At 35.9% G+C, this 15,548-nt stretch overlaps 1 protein-coding gene across 6 annotated transcripts in view; it reads left to right on the top strand.

Moving 5' to 3' along the window:
• NAV3 (neuron navigator 3) overlaps positions 1–15,548 on the top strand; it is an 803,480-nt gene that overhangs the window by 553,361 nt on the left and 234,571 nt on the right. For all 6 annotated transcript variants that reach the window (XM_064590847.1, XM_054506909.2, XM_054506908.2 and 3 more), the window contains 2 exons: positions 2,032–2,149; positions 2,773–2,825. In XM_064590847.1, the coding sequence (XP_064446917.1) occupies positions 2,032–2,149; positions 2,773–2,825 (171 nt within the window). The remainder of the gene's footprint in view (positions 1–2,031; positions 2,150–2,772; positions 2,826–15,548) is intronic.

The raw sequence follows: 15,548 nt of genomic DNA, 5'->3' as shown, positions 1-15,548 counted from the left end.
TTTTAGGAAATTTAATCACCACTACATTGCATTAAGATGCCACTTTATATTTTCTAAACTGAAGAAGTACTTTCTTTGACTTCTAAGTTGTATTTTGGAATGTTTGTGCCTAGGATCCATTTAAAAAAAATTCGCAGTCCCACTTTTAGGTTTTGGTTCTATAAAAATACTAGGGTGTAAATGTACAAAGATACATTTTAAGGATGTCTCTTACAACTTTAGATGCAATAGAAACATATTTAAACAAATTAAATATCTTTCAATAGGAGGATTGATATTATGTACAACATAACATCAAAAATAGATACATATAGGTAAAATGGTTGTAGCAGTTTTATTAAAATATCGTTATGTAAAAAGTTGAGAAGCAGAGAATGATATGTGAAATTTGAGCCATATTTGGTTAAAAATCCTATCATGTGTGTATGTATGTGAAGGTGTGTAATGTGGTGTCATGTGGTGAAGTGTGTAGGCATAGAACAAAATTCTAGAATTATTCATACCAAAGTATTCAAAAGTGAGTAGGGGTTGCAAGTTGTGGGGAAACTTTTACTTCTTACTTTCTACACTTCTGATTTACTTTGTTTCATTTTTATAAAAGAATGCATTGGTTTTGTTAGAAACAAAAAGTAATTTTTATAATTTGCTTGGCATTCAGTGCTTATGACTAAAAGATATAATTTACCTTTCCAGTCTAATGTGTCCTAATTTCAGGCTTGCTACCTTAATTACAAATTTTCCAACTGTGTCTTTGGTTCCTTTGCCATTCTGCCTTTCTTTATCTGGTCTCCTCTGTGAGGAAGGCCCTTCCCTTCACTCCTTTTTTTTTTTTTTTTTTTTTTAAGATTTATTTATTTGAGAGAGGGAGAGCCGGTAGGCATGCAGGCACGTGGGGGGAGGGACAGAGGAAAAGAATCTTCAAGCAGATTCCCTGCTGAGCTCAGAGCCTGAGTAGGGGTTCTATGTCACAACCCTGAGATCAGGACCTGAGCTGAAACCAAGAGGCCGAGGCTTACCTGACTGAGCCACCCAGATGACCCTTCCCTTCACTTCTTGTGTCCAGGTTCCACTGTGCTTCTATAGCACCTTTTTATATGTATATTTCTCAATCAGTTCCTCTTCTCTAATGTCATTTCAGATATTGTGTTCTTCTGTTACATCATCTATCATAGTCTACCTTGTTATAAACTTACTAATATATTCATATGAACCACCCATAAAACTGAAACATCTTAATGCTTATTTATTTCCTTATAATTAGATTACCTTAGAAGGTGTCTCATAACATTTGAAACATTAGTAGTGTTTTATTTTGTGAAAATTTTTAACAATCCCAGCTTTTCTTTATATCCTAATTTACTATTGAAGAATCACCTCTACTTTATGACAGATTGCCAAACTGTGACTTATAATCCACTCCTCAATTCTCTGCTGTAATTTCTATGTAATAACTGTATTTGCTTCCTCTATTTTCTTATATAAACACATTTCAAGAGGCTTAAATGGGAGATGACAGTCCAAATAAAATATCTTCAGCATTTGCAATTATTTCATAGCATGATGCCAAAATATTGTCACATACAGTATCTCACATGACAAATTTAATCAAGTCTCAGAGAAACAGAAATGTTTATAATAGGTTCCTGTATAAATCGGCCCAGGTGGTTTCCTTTTACAAGGACAGGCAGGATTATTTTCAGGATGACAGAACCAGGGGAAAGAGTGAAAACCCAAGTGATTTGCAAACAGGAGTTTCCTCAGTAGTCATCCGGGAAGGGAGTTTTGCTGTGTCACAAGTGACGAGTCCCTGGTTTTGAAAGAGCGTGAATCATCCTCCTTTGAAACAAGAGATAAGTGGGAGAGAGAGCTGTATAAAATTATTTTACAACTATTTCCTTTTGAGCTATGACTTCTTAAACTGGAATGTGATCCAGAATAGCTTCCCTTTGAATCCAACATTTGTCTTAAGCATTTTTATTGTCTCTATTTTCTCTCACACCATCGTACTTCTTCTCTCCCTCTGTTCAACAGATTTATACTGACTGGGCCAACCACTACCTAGCAAAATCGGGCCACAAGCGGCTGATCAAGGATTTGCAACAAGACATTGCAGATGGAGTCCTGCTAGCCGAAATCATCCAGATCATTGGTAAGACCTGCCCTCTGGGAAAAATCATGAAAGTCTCTGCCCCCACCCACCTTGGTCAAACACAATTTCAGTTGAATGCATAGGACCTCAGTCCGTGAGTCTCTGAGACTCATGTAGCTCTCCCATGTTTTAATTAAAAATGTTTATGTGAGAATGTTTGAAAAAAGCAGTTTGGCTATACTTTTAAATGGCTAGAACTGGATCTTTACATACACTGAATTGTCAGAAATGAACGCTTCATTAAACCATATGTCTCCCATGTGTGCATTTCATTAGCTAGAGCAACTCATACGCTCTGAGATTCCTTGAAACTGTATCCTGATCCAGCAGGGACAATTGTGAAAGGTTTCATGTCAGCAGTCATTTGGCACAGGCTAAAGAATTAGCAGTAACTTCCTCCTCACTCACTTTTTTTTTTTTTTTGCCTGATCTGTGCATATGGACTTGGCAGCTAACAAGTGTGTCCCCTCGTACACGGCTTGGGAGACAAGAGTGAATGTAGCAACAGCATTGTGCTTGTTTTTTGTTTTTTTGTTTTCTTAGTCTCCTTCTTTTGTGTTTCACGTCATTGCTTAAGCATGTCATTCTTTTTTTCTCTCTTTTATTTTATTTCTTGGCTTTAGCAAATGAAAAAGTTGAAGATATCAATGGATGTCCTAGGAGTCAATCTCAGATGGTAAGAATCATGTTTATTCTAAAATATAATGCTTATCTTCACTTTGATTAAACTACATTTGGAAATGGACTAGAGATTTCTTTTGCCTGCCTTCCTGCTTAAGGAACCATTTGGTCACATTCTATCATATGTATTTCTTTGGGTGCAATTTATGAACAAGTGAGAGTATTAGCACAGTTGAATATGTGTAACCCCTGAATAACACATCTCCAGGTGTTTTCTCAGATCCTGACTTTCTGCTGCTGTTCTGATGTCTGAATAATTTAACACTGATTGTGGGATATACTGATGGCAGTATATCCCATTTCCAATTTTAACTGGAACCTTTTTGTCTGAACAACTGGTTTGAAGAACAGAATTTGCCATGTGCATCTTAAAATATATATAAATGGTATTTTCTTTGTTCATAACAAAGTCCTGTGTAAACACATGGACTCTTCAGCACTTTTGGAAATAGCTCCAAAGGCATGCTGCCGGAAGTTTTCTGAGCACTGACTGATCAAGAGATATGATAGCCTTTTCCAGAAAGCTGTTGATCTCGAGGTCTGTGTCTTCCCTGGCCCTCTTTTTATCTCTACTAACTGGTAAAGCTTAAAGTTTTGTAATAAAAAAAAATAGATTGATAAACTGCTGAGATAAGAACTCACTGCTCTCTTAATTAAATAGCCACAACTTAATTTTATAGGACAACCTGAAATACAAATGCCTTCACTGAAGTTATATCAGTGGATATAATCAGAAGTGATAGCCAAAATCCATAAGATGAGGCTTCCTTCAAAACTCTTTTTAGCACTGAATAGGCATTTTAAGTGAATGTGATGAGTGTTCTTAATTGTCAGAGATTGGAAGAATGAAAAAAAAAGTGAACTCTTTTGATGTGCTGCCTTGCTTTCCTTAAGGTCAGAAAACTGAAATCCAAAATAATAAAGACTGTATTCTTCAAGAGTGATTAACTAGCACATCTGGTGTGTGTGTGTGCGCGCGTGTGCGTGTGATTAATAAAAACTCTAAGGAACTATTACAACGTCATAAACTCTAACTGTTGTGAAAAAAAATCACCATAAAAAACAATTTTCTGTTAAATACTTCAATTTTAAGGAAATTTCTGATCTAATTATTCTGGGCACAAGTGTGACTTTCTGGAAATTAATTACAGTTTTACTGAAAGTAATTATAATACCTTCAGACCCTCCTAAAATAATAGATGTGTGATACTGTAAAAGAGATATAACCTCTCTGAGTCTCAGCTTTTTCATCTGTATAATGAGCCCTAATTAGGATATGATAATGACATATAATCATGGACATTCTTTACTACCTAAACTGATATAGAAATACATAATAGTGCTGTTACAAACTTTGTTAAGACACATTCATGAATTAACACCTGCTAAAAGATTTTTAGGACTTTATCTTAAAGAGCTCTGTAGTCCCTGAATATCATATATTATGTTTCTTAAACTCAACACTTGGTTTTGCTTTCATTACTTCAATCATAAAGAAGTGCTGGATACTAAAACACATCTTCTCTGCTGTCATTCCAATTTGATTCTGATTACAGAGAGTCCAATAAACAGCCAAGATAATGCTTTATGACAGAAAGGGAAAAAAAAAAAACCTCCAAAGCTCATAACTATGGATAGGAATTCAGTCCTTAGACATTTATCTGAAACATCTGTACCAAAGATTCCACAAATCTGTGAAAACATTCTCATGAGTATTAGACTCTGTGAATTTTTTATTACTTCCTACTCCTTATTAGCCCCAAAATGTCGTGTAACATCTAGTATACATGTTATGTTAATATTTCTGCTTTTGATTAAAAAAAAACACAGAAAAACCAAAGCCTAAGAAATGTAAATGCTATGAAAAAGGTAATTTTTCCAGCCAAATAGTATTAGTTGGAATCTCATTGAATTTTGAGCAAAGAATGACTTGTATCCTCTCATTTTTTACATAAAAAAAATGTATCTCATTTTTTCTGATGTGGTTGAATTTTGAATCTGAAATTGACATGCCCTCCATGTGCTGACTCAGAATAATACATATGACAAAAATGGAGTTTTTTTGGTTTAGTTATTTTTGCTTCTATTCTTAAGAACTGGCATTGGTACTATATTATTAATGAATAAAAATTCCAGATTTTAACTGAGACAAGAAAGTAGAGGAAAGAGAATTATGAGAGAGCATGACTAGGATGAATTTCGTATATCTATTCCAAAAAGGATGTTGCCTCTTTCTGTATTGCTTAACAACCAAGACAGTGAGTGCTATCCTTACTCACAGAACTGCTTTCACTACGTTTTTTTGTATATTTCATCTTTTGTGATCTTTGCTTGCTGTTTGTGTTTAATAACAAAAGGTAAGGTAAAACTAGGTATGCTACTGTTTCTAGTCACAAATTGTCTTTATTTAAATTTCAAATTTGATAACATTTATTAGACTGTTCTAAGCCTTTATGAACATAGATTCTCTTATGGTAGGAATCTATAATATATTAATAAATATTTTGATGAATAACAACCAGGTAATTCATATTGAGCCAATATTTGCTGAGCACCTGAGCTACAAAATGTAAGGATATTTGAGGATCAGGGAGGCAAATATTAAAATAAATAATACCAACAGTGTTGCAGAGGCAAAAACAAAAAGTACTGTGAAGGGAGTGAGCTTGGTGCATTCCAGCAACAGATAGAAGACCACGGTGATTTGAGGACAGTGAGGTGTTTGGATGGAATGATGGAAGCCTGATCACATAGGGCCAAAGTAAGGAGTTTGTATGTCATTCTAAATTGGTTGGGGAGCGTTTGGAAGACTTTTAAAGCTGGACTGTGGCATGATCTGATGTAAATATTAAAAAAAAAAAAAAAAAAGATCACCCTAGATGCTTTCTGGGAATTGTAGAATATGTGTTAGTCTCCAGTTGGATGTGGGAGTTGAAGAATATAGGGAGTGTAAAGTGGTCCCACATATTTGGCCTGGTAAGTTGCTATTAGACATGATTAGTACAGAGGGAGAAAAAAGGCTAAATGTAGAAGGGGGAGGATGACAAATTCATATTTTGAAAGTGTTTGACCTATCCATTGGAACATCAAGTAGGAGGTGACTTCAGGCAATTAAGCATGTGTTCCTAAAGGTGACAAGTAAGGTATTAGAATATATCTGGTACATAGGTAATGATTGAAGCCATGGAAAAGGATGAGATCTCAGCAGAAGGCCTATATAAGGTCAGGAGGGAAGAAATTTGAGGTTCTCACATAGGGGAATACCAATATATAAGTGATGAGCAAAGATGTAGAGTCAAAAAAAGGAAAGATTGATGAGTGAGCCCATCTTTAAGAGGGTAGATCCACATATGTGGTTTGTGGATCCTTAGGGTAGCTATGGTAGTTTAAACTGGAGTATTTGGACTAACCCAGTGAGATGGGGCAAAGTAAGATGAGCAGAATGTGGTAGATGTTGTCAAATGCTACTTAGCCTACTAGTTAGTGTGCTGGAACAAAGAAGTTGGTTCGAGCAGTTGGACAGGCATTAATGACCTTTATGCAAACATCTTCTATAGGATAACCATGTGTTAAGGAGTAGCAGAGGTGCACATATCCACTGAGTCTTGAATAATCTTTCTAGGAGTTTCCTGTTGAAGAGAAAAATAATATATATATAGTTTGAGAGGAATGAAGAGTGAAGAGAGATTTTGGAAGGGCGGGGGGAATAGGCAGAGAAGGTAGAGAGAGAGGAGGACCACGGAGATTGGGGAGGCAAGAGATGATGCTAAATCCTAAAGGAAGTGGCAAAGGAAGAGATTTGAAGTCTGTGTAGAAGATTTAATGTTGGAAAAGAAGGGGTACATTTTCCTTTGCTGACACAAGGGGATATGATTGTGCGAGATGTGGGTATCTGAAAATGGATTAAATAGAAATTGAAGGAATTCATCAATAAGATAACTTCAGAGTATTAGAGAATAATAATATGCTTTTTTTCATGGGATTCTCTATATTACTTTATAGTATAAAGAAAAATTCTTATGATATCTCAAAATAGGTGAGGAAAATTTAACAATAAATCTTTCAAATTACATGGGCCAAAGAACACGTTTAAGAGAAATATGAACTTGCCTTTGTACCAATTTATTAGCATAATTATTGAGATTTGGTTCATGTTTATTCTAAGTCTCAAAGTCATGGTTATCTTTTCTTGATAAGCTTGAGACTAAACTCATCCTGAAAAATAGAACTTAGTTAGAAGGAACTTATTCAACACTATATTTAACCTTACCCAAAGATGAAGTTACTGATATGGATCGCACCTGTTGAGTAATTTCTAGGTGGGTGGTTTCAGAATTCAAAATATATGCTGCATGCCACACTTTGGTGAGATTACACAAGGAAATAAATTAGTAAACTATAAATACTAGGAATGTCCAGAATGCCCAGCAGATTAAAAATAGCAGAAAAATGCCCAACATGTATTTGAAATGCAGAGGCACAAGTGCTAGGTTCTTAGACAAAAATGTAAGACATGTAGAAGAAAAGTTATTGGGAAAACAAATTTTCTTTTATTTTAAAATAGACCATTACATTGAAGCATCTTCACAAATGCATAGAGGGATTAGGAAATTTGTTTATGTGAAGTAAACCAAGATTTTGAACATACCGTAGAGCGGAGGATCTGACAAATGTGGTTCACAACTCGTCCTTCCTTTTTGCTGGCTCCTCTCATGTCCTCACTGTAATAGCTCAATTGTGTTTCAGCCACATCTTTTAGTCTTTCTAACATATCACGTTGTTTAAAATTTGCTGATAGGAGGATTTGGGAAATACTTAATGCTTCTTGCCCTTTTTTTATTCCTCAAAAGTAGAAAATTTGGTTTCATTCTCCCTTAATTCTCCATTTCCAAGTCCCACAGGGTTGTGACTTCCATAATAATACCATTATGGATTTTAGAGACATCTTTATTCCATTTCAGTAATTTTACACTTATCTGGACAGTGAAACTGTTCTTCCTAGTAAAAGTATTTTATGCTTTTATCAGTATTCTGTCCTTTAAAGTTTTCTTTTAGCCACTGCTTGTAATTGCTTCTCTTTTAAAGGATCTATTTAGGTAAGATAGGAAGATGAGGTTTCTGACCAAATAGGGAAGAGATAAAATATTGGAATGCTCTTAAAGGTTTAATAAAATCTTATAAATGGCACACTGCAGGATTCTAGCACTATGACTCAGAGGAGTGGAATATTGCTAAGTTAGTCCATTCACATGATCCCCTGCCATTTTTGAAACTGTTCATCTTCTGGAATGGCTAGAAAAAGATAGCTTAATGAAGACAAATGCTTTACTACAAATATAGCTCTGATCTCTAAAGAAAAGCTAAGTGGAAATTTCTACTTTGTAGTTTTCGTCATAATTTCGTTATTTTCATATAGGCTCAAACTTTGGAAGAATAAGCATAAGCTAGTTAACATCAAGAAATTTATACTTAAGTTATTAGAATATCGCCCTGATGATTTTTAAAACTGAATTTGTCTCTAGAAGTTGCCCTGTATTACTAGCAAAATTCAAATGAAGTAATTGAAATGATATGGAGACATTGAAAGGAAGTATGTTAAGTTGAAAGGACAATGGTCACTGGAATTCTAATTCGGACTCTGTGACCCAGGAAAAAGATTCAGTGAATGCTCAGTCTCTACTCATTTCTGCATTGAGGAAATTAGACCAGTGGAACTCTGACCTGCTAGATTGATTTAACAAAGCACCAAAGACCGTGGTTTCTGTTCATGATTTTATCTTAGAGATATACTTGGGTTTTCACTCTTTATAGCTTTATAAAAGTATCTTCATAGTAAGGTGAAAAAGATAGTTCTTAAAATATATTAAGTCCAATTTACAAAGAAAAACACTAATAGCAGGGGAATCATATTTTTATTGGAGTTGTCTGGTTTGCCGTTAAGAAATTAAATAAATGTTGAAAATACAAGAATGCTTTTCTACATTATATTATAGAATAAATAGTTCAAATGTTCTCATGAGTATCAATATACTGGTTCATGCCATTAGTAGGACAGATAGAAATTGAAATGAAGTAACTAATTTTGAATTGGGTTCCAAATTCTCTGTAATTTTTTTCTTTCTTTTTGGAGAGCATATATATATATTTTTTCTTTTATTTGAGGAAAATTAGTAAGCTTTATATATGCATGTATAAAAACCATTGTGAACCATAGTTAATATTTCAACTATATATTGGAACATCAACCACTTTCTTAAACATGTAGCGTGTTCTTTATCCTGATATTTTTTAAAGATTTATTTATTTTAGAGAGAAAGAGAGAGGGAGGGGGAGCATGAGCAGGGGAAAGGGGGAGAGGAAGAGAGAGAATCTCCAGCAGACTCCCCACTGAGCACTGAAGCCAGCTCGCAGCCTCCTCACAGGGCTGATCTCAGGACCCTGAGTTCACAAGCTGAGCCAAAATCAAGAGTTGGATGCTTAGCTGACTGAGCCACCCAGGTGCCCCTATCCTAGTATTCTTTTTTTTTTTTTAATCCTGATATTAACTTAATTGCTGTAAATTGTTCCCCACCACTAGGTCATATCCCAGTAAACACAAAGTACAATCATACCTATTATTAGAAAGTATATTTTGTAACAATCCTTTCAAAAATTTAGTTTTTATTATCCTCAATAATCTAATCTCTTTTAAAAGGACTTACTGCTCCATATTTTTCTTTTTTTTTTTTTTAAGATTTTATTTATTTATTTGACAGAGAGAGACATAGCGAGAGCAGGAACACAAGCAGGGGGAGTGGGAGAGGGAGAAGCAGGCTTCCCGCAGAGTGGGGAGCCCGATGTGGGACTCGATCCCAGGACCCTGGGATCATGACCTGAGCCGAAGGCAGACGCTTAATGACTGAGCCACCCAGGCGCCCTTTTTTTTTTTTTTTTAAGATTTTATTTATAAACTGCTCCATATTTTTCAAACTCTTTCTTGAAATTTCATAGAAAATGACCACTTATAATAATCAATGATAAAATATATAACAGAACACTTTTCAAAACTGTAGTTTGGCAAATAATATACCAAGATATGAGGCCATTTTAAATAAGAACTATGATATTCTTAGCTTAAAAACCTACGACAAATAATGTTATAAAAATTACTTCTATAAAAAGAGAAAAAGGAAATAGGGAGAATCTCATTCATTTTCATTTGAAAAGTTTATCTTGGATGAGATAAATTATTTGGAATATCAGGAGAAAGGCCCAAGCTAGCTACTTTATGACTTTATATTTAAATGATTTTAATGTAAATTGAGTTAAACTGATTCATCTAGATAGACACAGATAAAAATTCATGAAATGCCTTTGAAAAATCATATTGCCCACTTGATTTGTATTAGCCATGTTTTAAACAAAACAAATAATAATTGTGAAATCATATCATAGAAACCAAGTTGTAGATCACTGAACAATATCAGCTTCACTTATTGATCTGCTTTAATGATTGACTGTCAGCCATGTGTATCTGGTGCTGTGCTGGATGATTTGTTTGCATTTTTCATTTAGCTTCGCAGCAAACCTGCAAAGGAACAGGGTCTCACTGAGCCTGCCTATAGAAGAACCAATATTAGGTCTCATGTCTCTTTGAGGATAAACCAAATTGCTTTTTTTTTCTTTTTTTCTTTTATTATGTTATGTTAATCACCTTACATTACATCATTAGTTTTTGATGTAGTGTTCCATGATTCATTGTTTGGGTATAACACCCAGTGCTCCATTCAGTATGTGCCCTCTATTAATACCCATCACCAAACTAACCCATCCCACCACCCCCCTCCCCTCTAGAACCCTCAGTTTGTTTCTCAGAGTCCATAGTCTCTCATGGTTCATCTCCCCCTCCGATTTCCCCCACTTCATTTTTCCCTTCCTGCTATCTTCTTCTTTTTTTTTTTTTTTAACATATAATGTATTATTTGTTTCAGAGTTACAGGTCTGTGATTCAACAGTCTTACACAATTCGCAGCGCTCACCATAGCACATACCCTCCCCAGTGTCTATCACCCAGCCACCCCATGCCTCCCACCCCCCACCACTCCAGCAACCCTGTTTGTTTCCTGAGATTAAGAATTCCTCGTATCAGTGAGATCATATAATACATGTCTTTCTCTGACTGACTTATTTCGCTCAGCACAATACCCTCCAGTTCCATCCACGTAATTGCAAATGGCAAGATTTCATTCCTTTTGATGGCTGCATAATATACCATGGTGTGTATATATATATATATATATATATATATATATATATATACACATCTTCTTTATCCATTCATCTGTTGATGGACATCTTGGCTCTTTCCATAGTTTGGCTATTGTGGACATTGCTGCTATAAACATCGGGGTGCACGTACCCCTTCAGATCACTACATTTGTATCCTTGGGGTAAACACCCAGTAGTGCAATTGCTGGGTCATAGGGTAGCTCTATTTTCAACTTTTTGAGGAACCTCCATACTGTTTACCAGAGTGGCTGCACCAGCTTGCATTTCCACCAACAGTGTAGGAGGGTTCCACTTTCTCCGCATCCCCGCCAACATCTGTCGTTTCCTTACTTGTTGATTTTAGCCATTCTGACTGGTGTGAGGTGGTATCTCATTGAGGTTTTGATTTGGATTTCCCTGATGCCGAGCGATGTTGAGCACTTTTTCATGTGTCTGTTGGCCATTTGGATGTCTTCTTTGGAAAAATATCTGTTTATGTCTTCTGCCCATTTCTTGATTGGATCATTTGTTCTTTGGGTGTTGACTTTGATAAGTTCTTGATAAATTTTGGATACTAGCCCTTTATCTGATATGTCATTTGCAAAATCTTCTCCCATTGTGTTGGTTGTCTTTCGGTTTTGTTGACTGTTTCTTTTGCTGTGCAAAATCTTTTTATCTTGATGAAGTCCTGATAGTTCATTTTTGTCCTTGCTTCCCTTGCCTTTGGCGATGTTTCTAGGAAGAAGTTGCTGTGGCTGAGGTTGAAGAGGTTGCTGCCTGTGTTCTCCTTTAGGGTTTTGACGGACTCCTGTCTCACATTTAGGTCTTTCAACCATTTGAGTCTATTTTTGTGTGTGGTGTAAGGAAATGGTCCAGTTTCATTCTTCTGCATGTGGCTGTCCAATTTTCCCAACAGCATTTGTTGAAGAGACTGTCTTTTTTCCATTGGACATTCTTTCCTGCTTTGTCAAAGATGAGTTGACCATAGAGTTGAGGGTCCATTTCTGGGCTCTCTATTCTGTTCCGTTGATCTATGTGTCTGTTTTTGTGCCAGTACCATACTGTCTTGATGATGACAGCTTTGTAATAGAGCTGGAAGTCTGGAATTGTCATGCCACCAGCTTTGCTTTTCTTTTTCAACATGCCTCTGGCTATTCGGGGTCTTTTCTGGTTCCGAAATTTTAGGATTATTTATTCCATTTCTTTGAAAAAAGTGGATGGTATTTTGATAGGGACTGCATTAAATGTGTAGATTGCTCTAGGTAGCATTGACGCCTTCACAATATTTGTTCTTCCAGTCCATGAGCATGGAACGTTTTTCCATTTCTTTGTGTCTTCCTCAGTTTCTTTCATGAGTATTTTATAGTTTTCTGAGTGCAGATTCTTTGCCTCTTTGGACAGATTTATTCCTAGGTATCTTATGGTTTTGGGTGCAATTGTAAATGGGATCAACTGCTTAATATCTCTTTCTTCTGTCTTGTTGTTCATGTATAGAAATGCCACTGATTTCTGTACATTGGTTTTATATCCTGCCACTTTACTGAATTCCTGTATGAGTTCTAGCAGTTTTGGGGTGGAGTCTTTTGGGTTTTCCACATAAAGTATCATATCATCTGCAAAGAGTGAGAATTTGACTTCTTCTTTGCCGATTTGGATGCCTTTTATTTCTTTCTGTTGTCTGATTGCTGTAGCTAGAACTTCTAGTACTATGTTGAATAGCAGGTAGTGATAGTGGACATCCCTGGCATGTTCTTGACCTTACGGGGGAAGCTCTTAGTTTTTCCCCATTGAGAATGATATTCACTGTGGGTTTGTCATAGATGGCTTTTATGATATTGAGGTATGTACCCTCTATCTCTACACTTTGAAGAGTTTTAATCAAGAAATGCTTGTCAAATGGTTTTTCTGCATCTACTGAGAGGATCATATGGTTCTTGTTCTTCTTTCTTTTATTAAAGTATTGTATCACATTGACTGATTTGCCGATGTTGAACCAAACTTGCAGCCCAGGGATAAATCCCACTTGGTCGTGGTGAATAGTCCTCTTAATATACTGTTGGAACCTATTGGCTAGTATTTTGGTGAGAATTTTTGTATCCATGTTCATCAAGGATAATGGTCTGTAATTCTCCTTTTTGTTGGGGTCTTTATCTGGTTTTGGGATCAAGGTAATGGTGGCCTCATAAAATGAGTTTGGAAGTTGTCCTTCCATTTCTATTTTTTGGAACAGTTTCAGAAGAATAGGTATTAATTCTTCTTTAAATGTTTGCTAGAATTCCCCTGGGAAGCCATCTGGCCCTGGGCTTTTGTTTGTTCGGAAATTTTTGATGACTGCTTCAATTTCCTTAGTGGTTATAGATCTGTTCAGGTTTTCTATATCTTCCTGGTTCAGTTTTGGTAGTTGATACATCTCTAGGAATGCATCCATTTCTTCCAGATTATCTAATTTGCTGGCATATAGTTGCTCATAATATGTTCTTATAATTGTTTATATTTCTTTGGTGTTGGTTGTGATCTCTCCTCTTTCATTTATTTATTTATTTATTTGGGTCATTCTCTTTTCTTTTTGATAAGTCTGGCCAGGGGTTTATTGATCTTATTAATTCTTTCAAAGAACCAGCTCCTAGTTTCGTTGATCTGTTCTACTGTTCTTTTGGTTTCTATTTCATTGATTTCTGCTCTGCTCCTTATTATTTCTCTTCTCCTGCTGGGTTTAGGCTTTATTTGCTGTTCTTTCTCCAGCTCCTTTAGGTGTAGGGTTAGGTTGTGTATTTGAGACCTTTCTTGTTTCTTGAGAAAGGCTTGTTGCTATATACTTTCCTCTTAGGACCGCCTTTGCTGCATCTGAAAGATTTTGAACAGTTGTGTTTTCATTTTCATTTGTTTCCATGAATTTTTTTAATTCTTCTTTAATTTCTTGGTTGACCCATTCATTCTTTAGTAGAATGTTCTTTAGCCTCCATGTATTTGAGTTCTTTCTGACTTTCCTCTTGTGATTGAGTTCTAGTTTCAAAGCATTGTGGTCCAAATATATGCAGGGAATGATCCCAATCTTTTGGTACCAGTTGAGACCTGATTTGTGACCTAGGATGTAATCTATTCTGGAGAATGTTCCATGGGCACTAGAGAAGAATGTGTATTCTGTTGCTTTGGGATGGAATGTTCCGAATATTTCTGTGAAGACCATTTGGTCCAGTGTGTCATTTAAAGTCTTTTTATCCTTGTTGATCTTTTGCTTAGATGATCTGTCCATTTCAGTGAGGTGGGTGTTAAAGTCTGTATTGTTGTCGATGCATTTCTTTGCTTCTATTATTGTATTGTTGTATTGTTGTTGATGTGTTTCTTTGCTTTTGTTATTAATTGCCTTATATATTTGGCTGCTCCCATGTAGGGGCATAGATATTTACAATTGTTAGATCTTCTTGTTGGATAGACCCTTTAAGTAGGATATAGTGTCCTTCCTCATCTCTTATTGTAGTTTTTGGTTTAAAATCTAATTTGTCTGATATAAGGATTGCCACCCCAGCTTTCTTTTTGTGTCCATTAACATGGTAAATTTTTTCCATTCCCTCACTTTCAATCTGGAGGTGTCTTTGGGTCTAGAATGAGTCTCTTGCAGACAGCATATTGATGGGTCTTATTTTTTTATCCAATCTGATAGCCTGTGTCTTTTGACTGGGGCATTTAGCCCATTTACATTCAGGGTAACTATTGAAAGATATGAATTAATGCCATTGTATTGCCTATAAGGTGACTGTTACTGTATATTGTCTCTATTCCTTTCTGGTCTATGTTACTTTTAGGCTCTCTCTTTGCTTAGAGGACCCCTTTCAATATTTCTTGTAGGTCTGGTTTCGTGTTTGCAGATCCTTTAGTTTTTGTTTGTCCTGGAAGCTTCTTATCTCTCCTTCTATTTTCAATGACAGCCTAGCTGGATATAGTATTCTTGGCTGCATATTTTTCTCACTTAGTGCTCTGAATATATCCTGCCAGTCCTTTCTGGCCTGCCAGGTCTCTGTGGATAGGTCTGTTGCCAATCTAATGTTTCTACCATTGTAGGTTACATATCTCTTCTCCTGAGCTGCTTTCAGGATTTTCTCTTTTTTTTGAGACTTGTAGGTTTTACTATTAGATGTCGGGGTGTTGACTGTGGAAAATATTGTTTAATCCTCTTTCATAGATAAGGAATCTGAGGCTTCAAGGGAATAAAAATTTTCTCAATTTCTTATATTGTATAAATTGCATAAGTAGAATGCAAATCCAGTTTTACATGGCTGCAAAACTTTTCATTATTATACTCTCCTGCTTAATCAACTGACTCCTTGCAACTAACCACAGAGCAACTCAGCACAAAAACAAACTGCAGTGAAACAAAATTACTATCTCCTCCCCCTCTCTCTGTCCCACAACACAAAGTAACTTGAGATGGAAAAGGGAGAAGTGTGGCTTAGCATTGCAATGACATGAGGCA

The sequence above is a fragment of the Mirounga angustirostris genome, unplaced genomic scaffold, assembly GCF_029215605.1.
Source record: "Mirounga angustirostris isolate CCGP_5_RB_7025 unplaced genomic scaffold, mMirAng1.0.hap1 SCAF_5, whole genome shotgun sequence".
Taxonomy (NCBI): domain Eukaryota; kingdom Metazoa; phylum Chordata; class Mammalia; order Carnivora; family Phocidae; genus Mirounga; species Mirounga angustirostris.
Note: the sequence above shows the minus strand (reverse complement) of the source record. Positions and strands in the feature narration are given on the sequence as shown.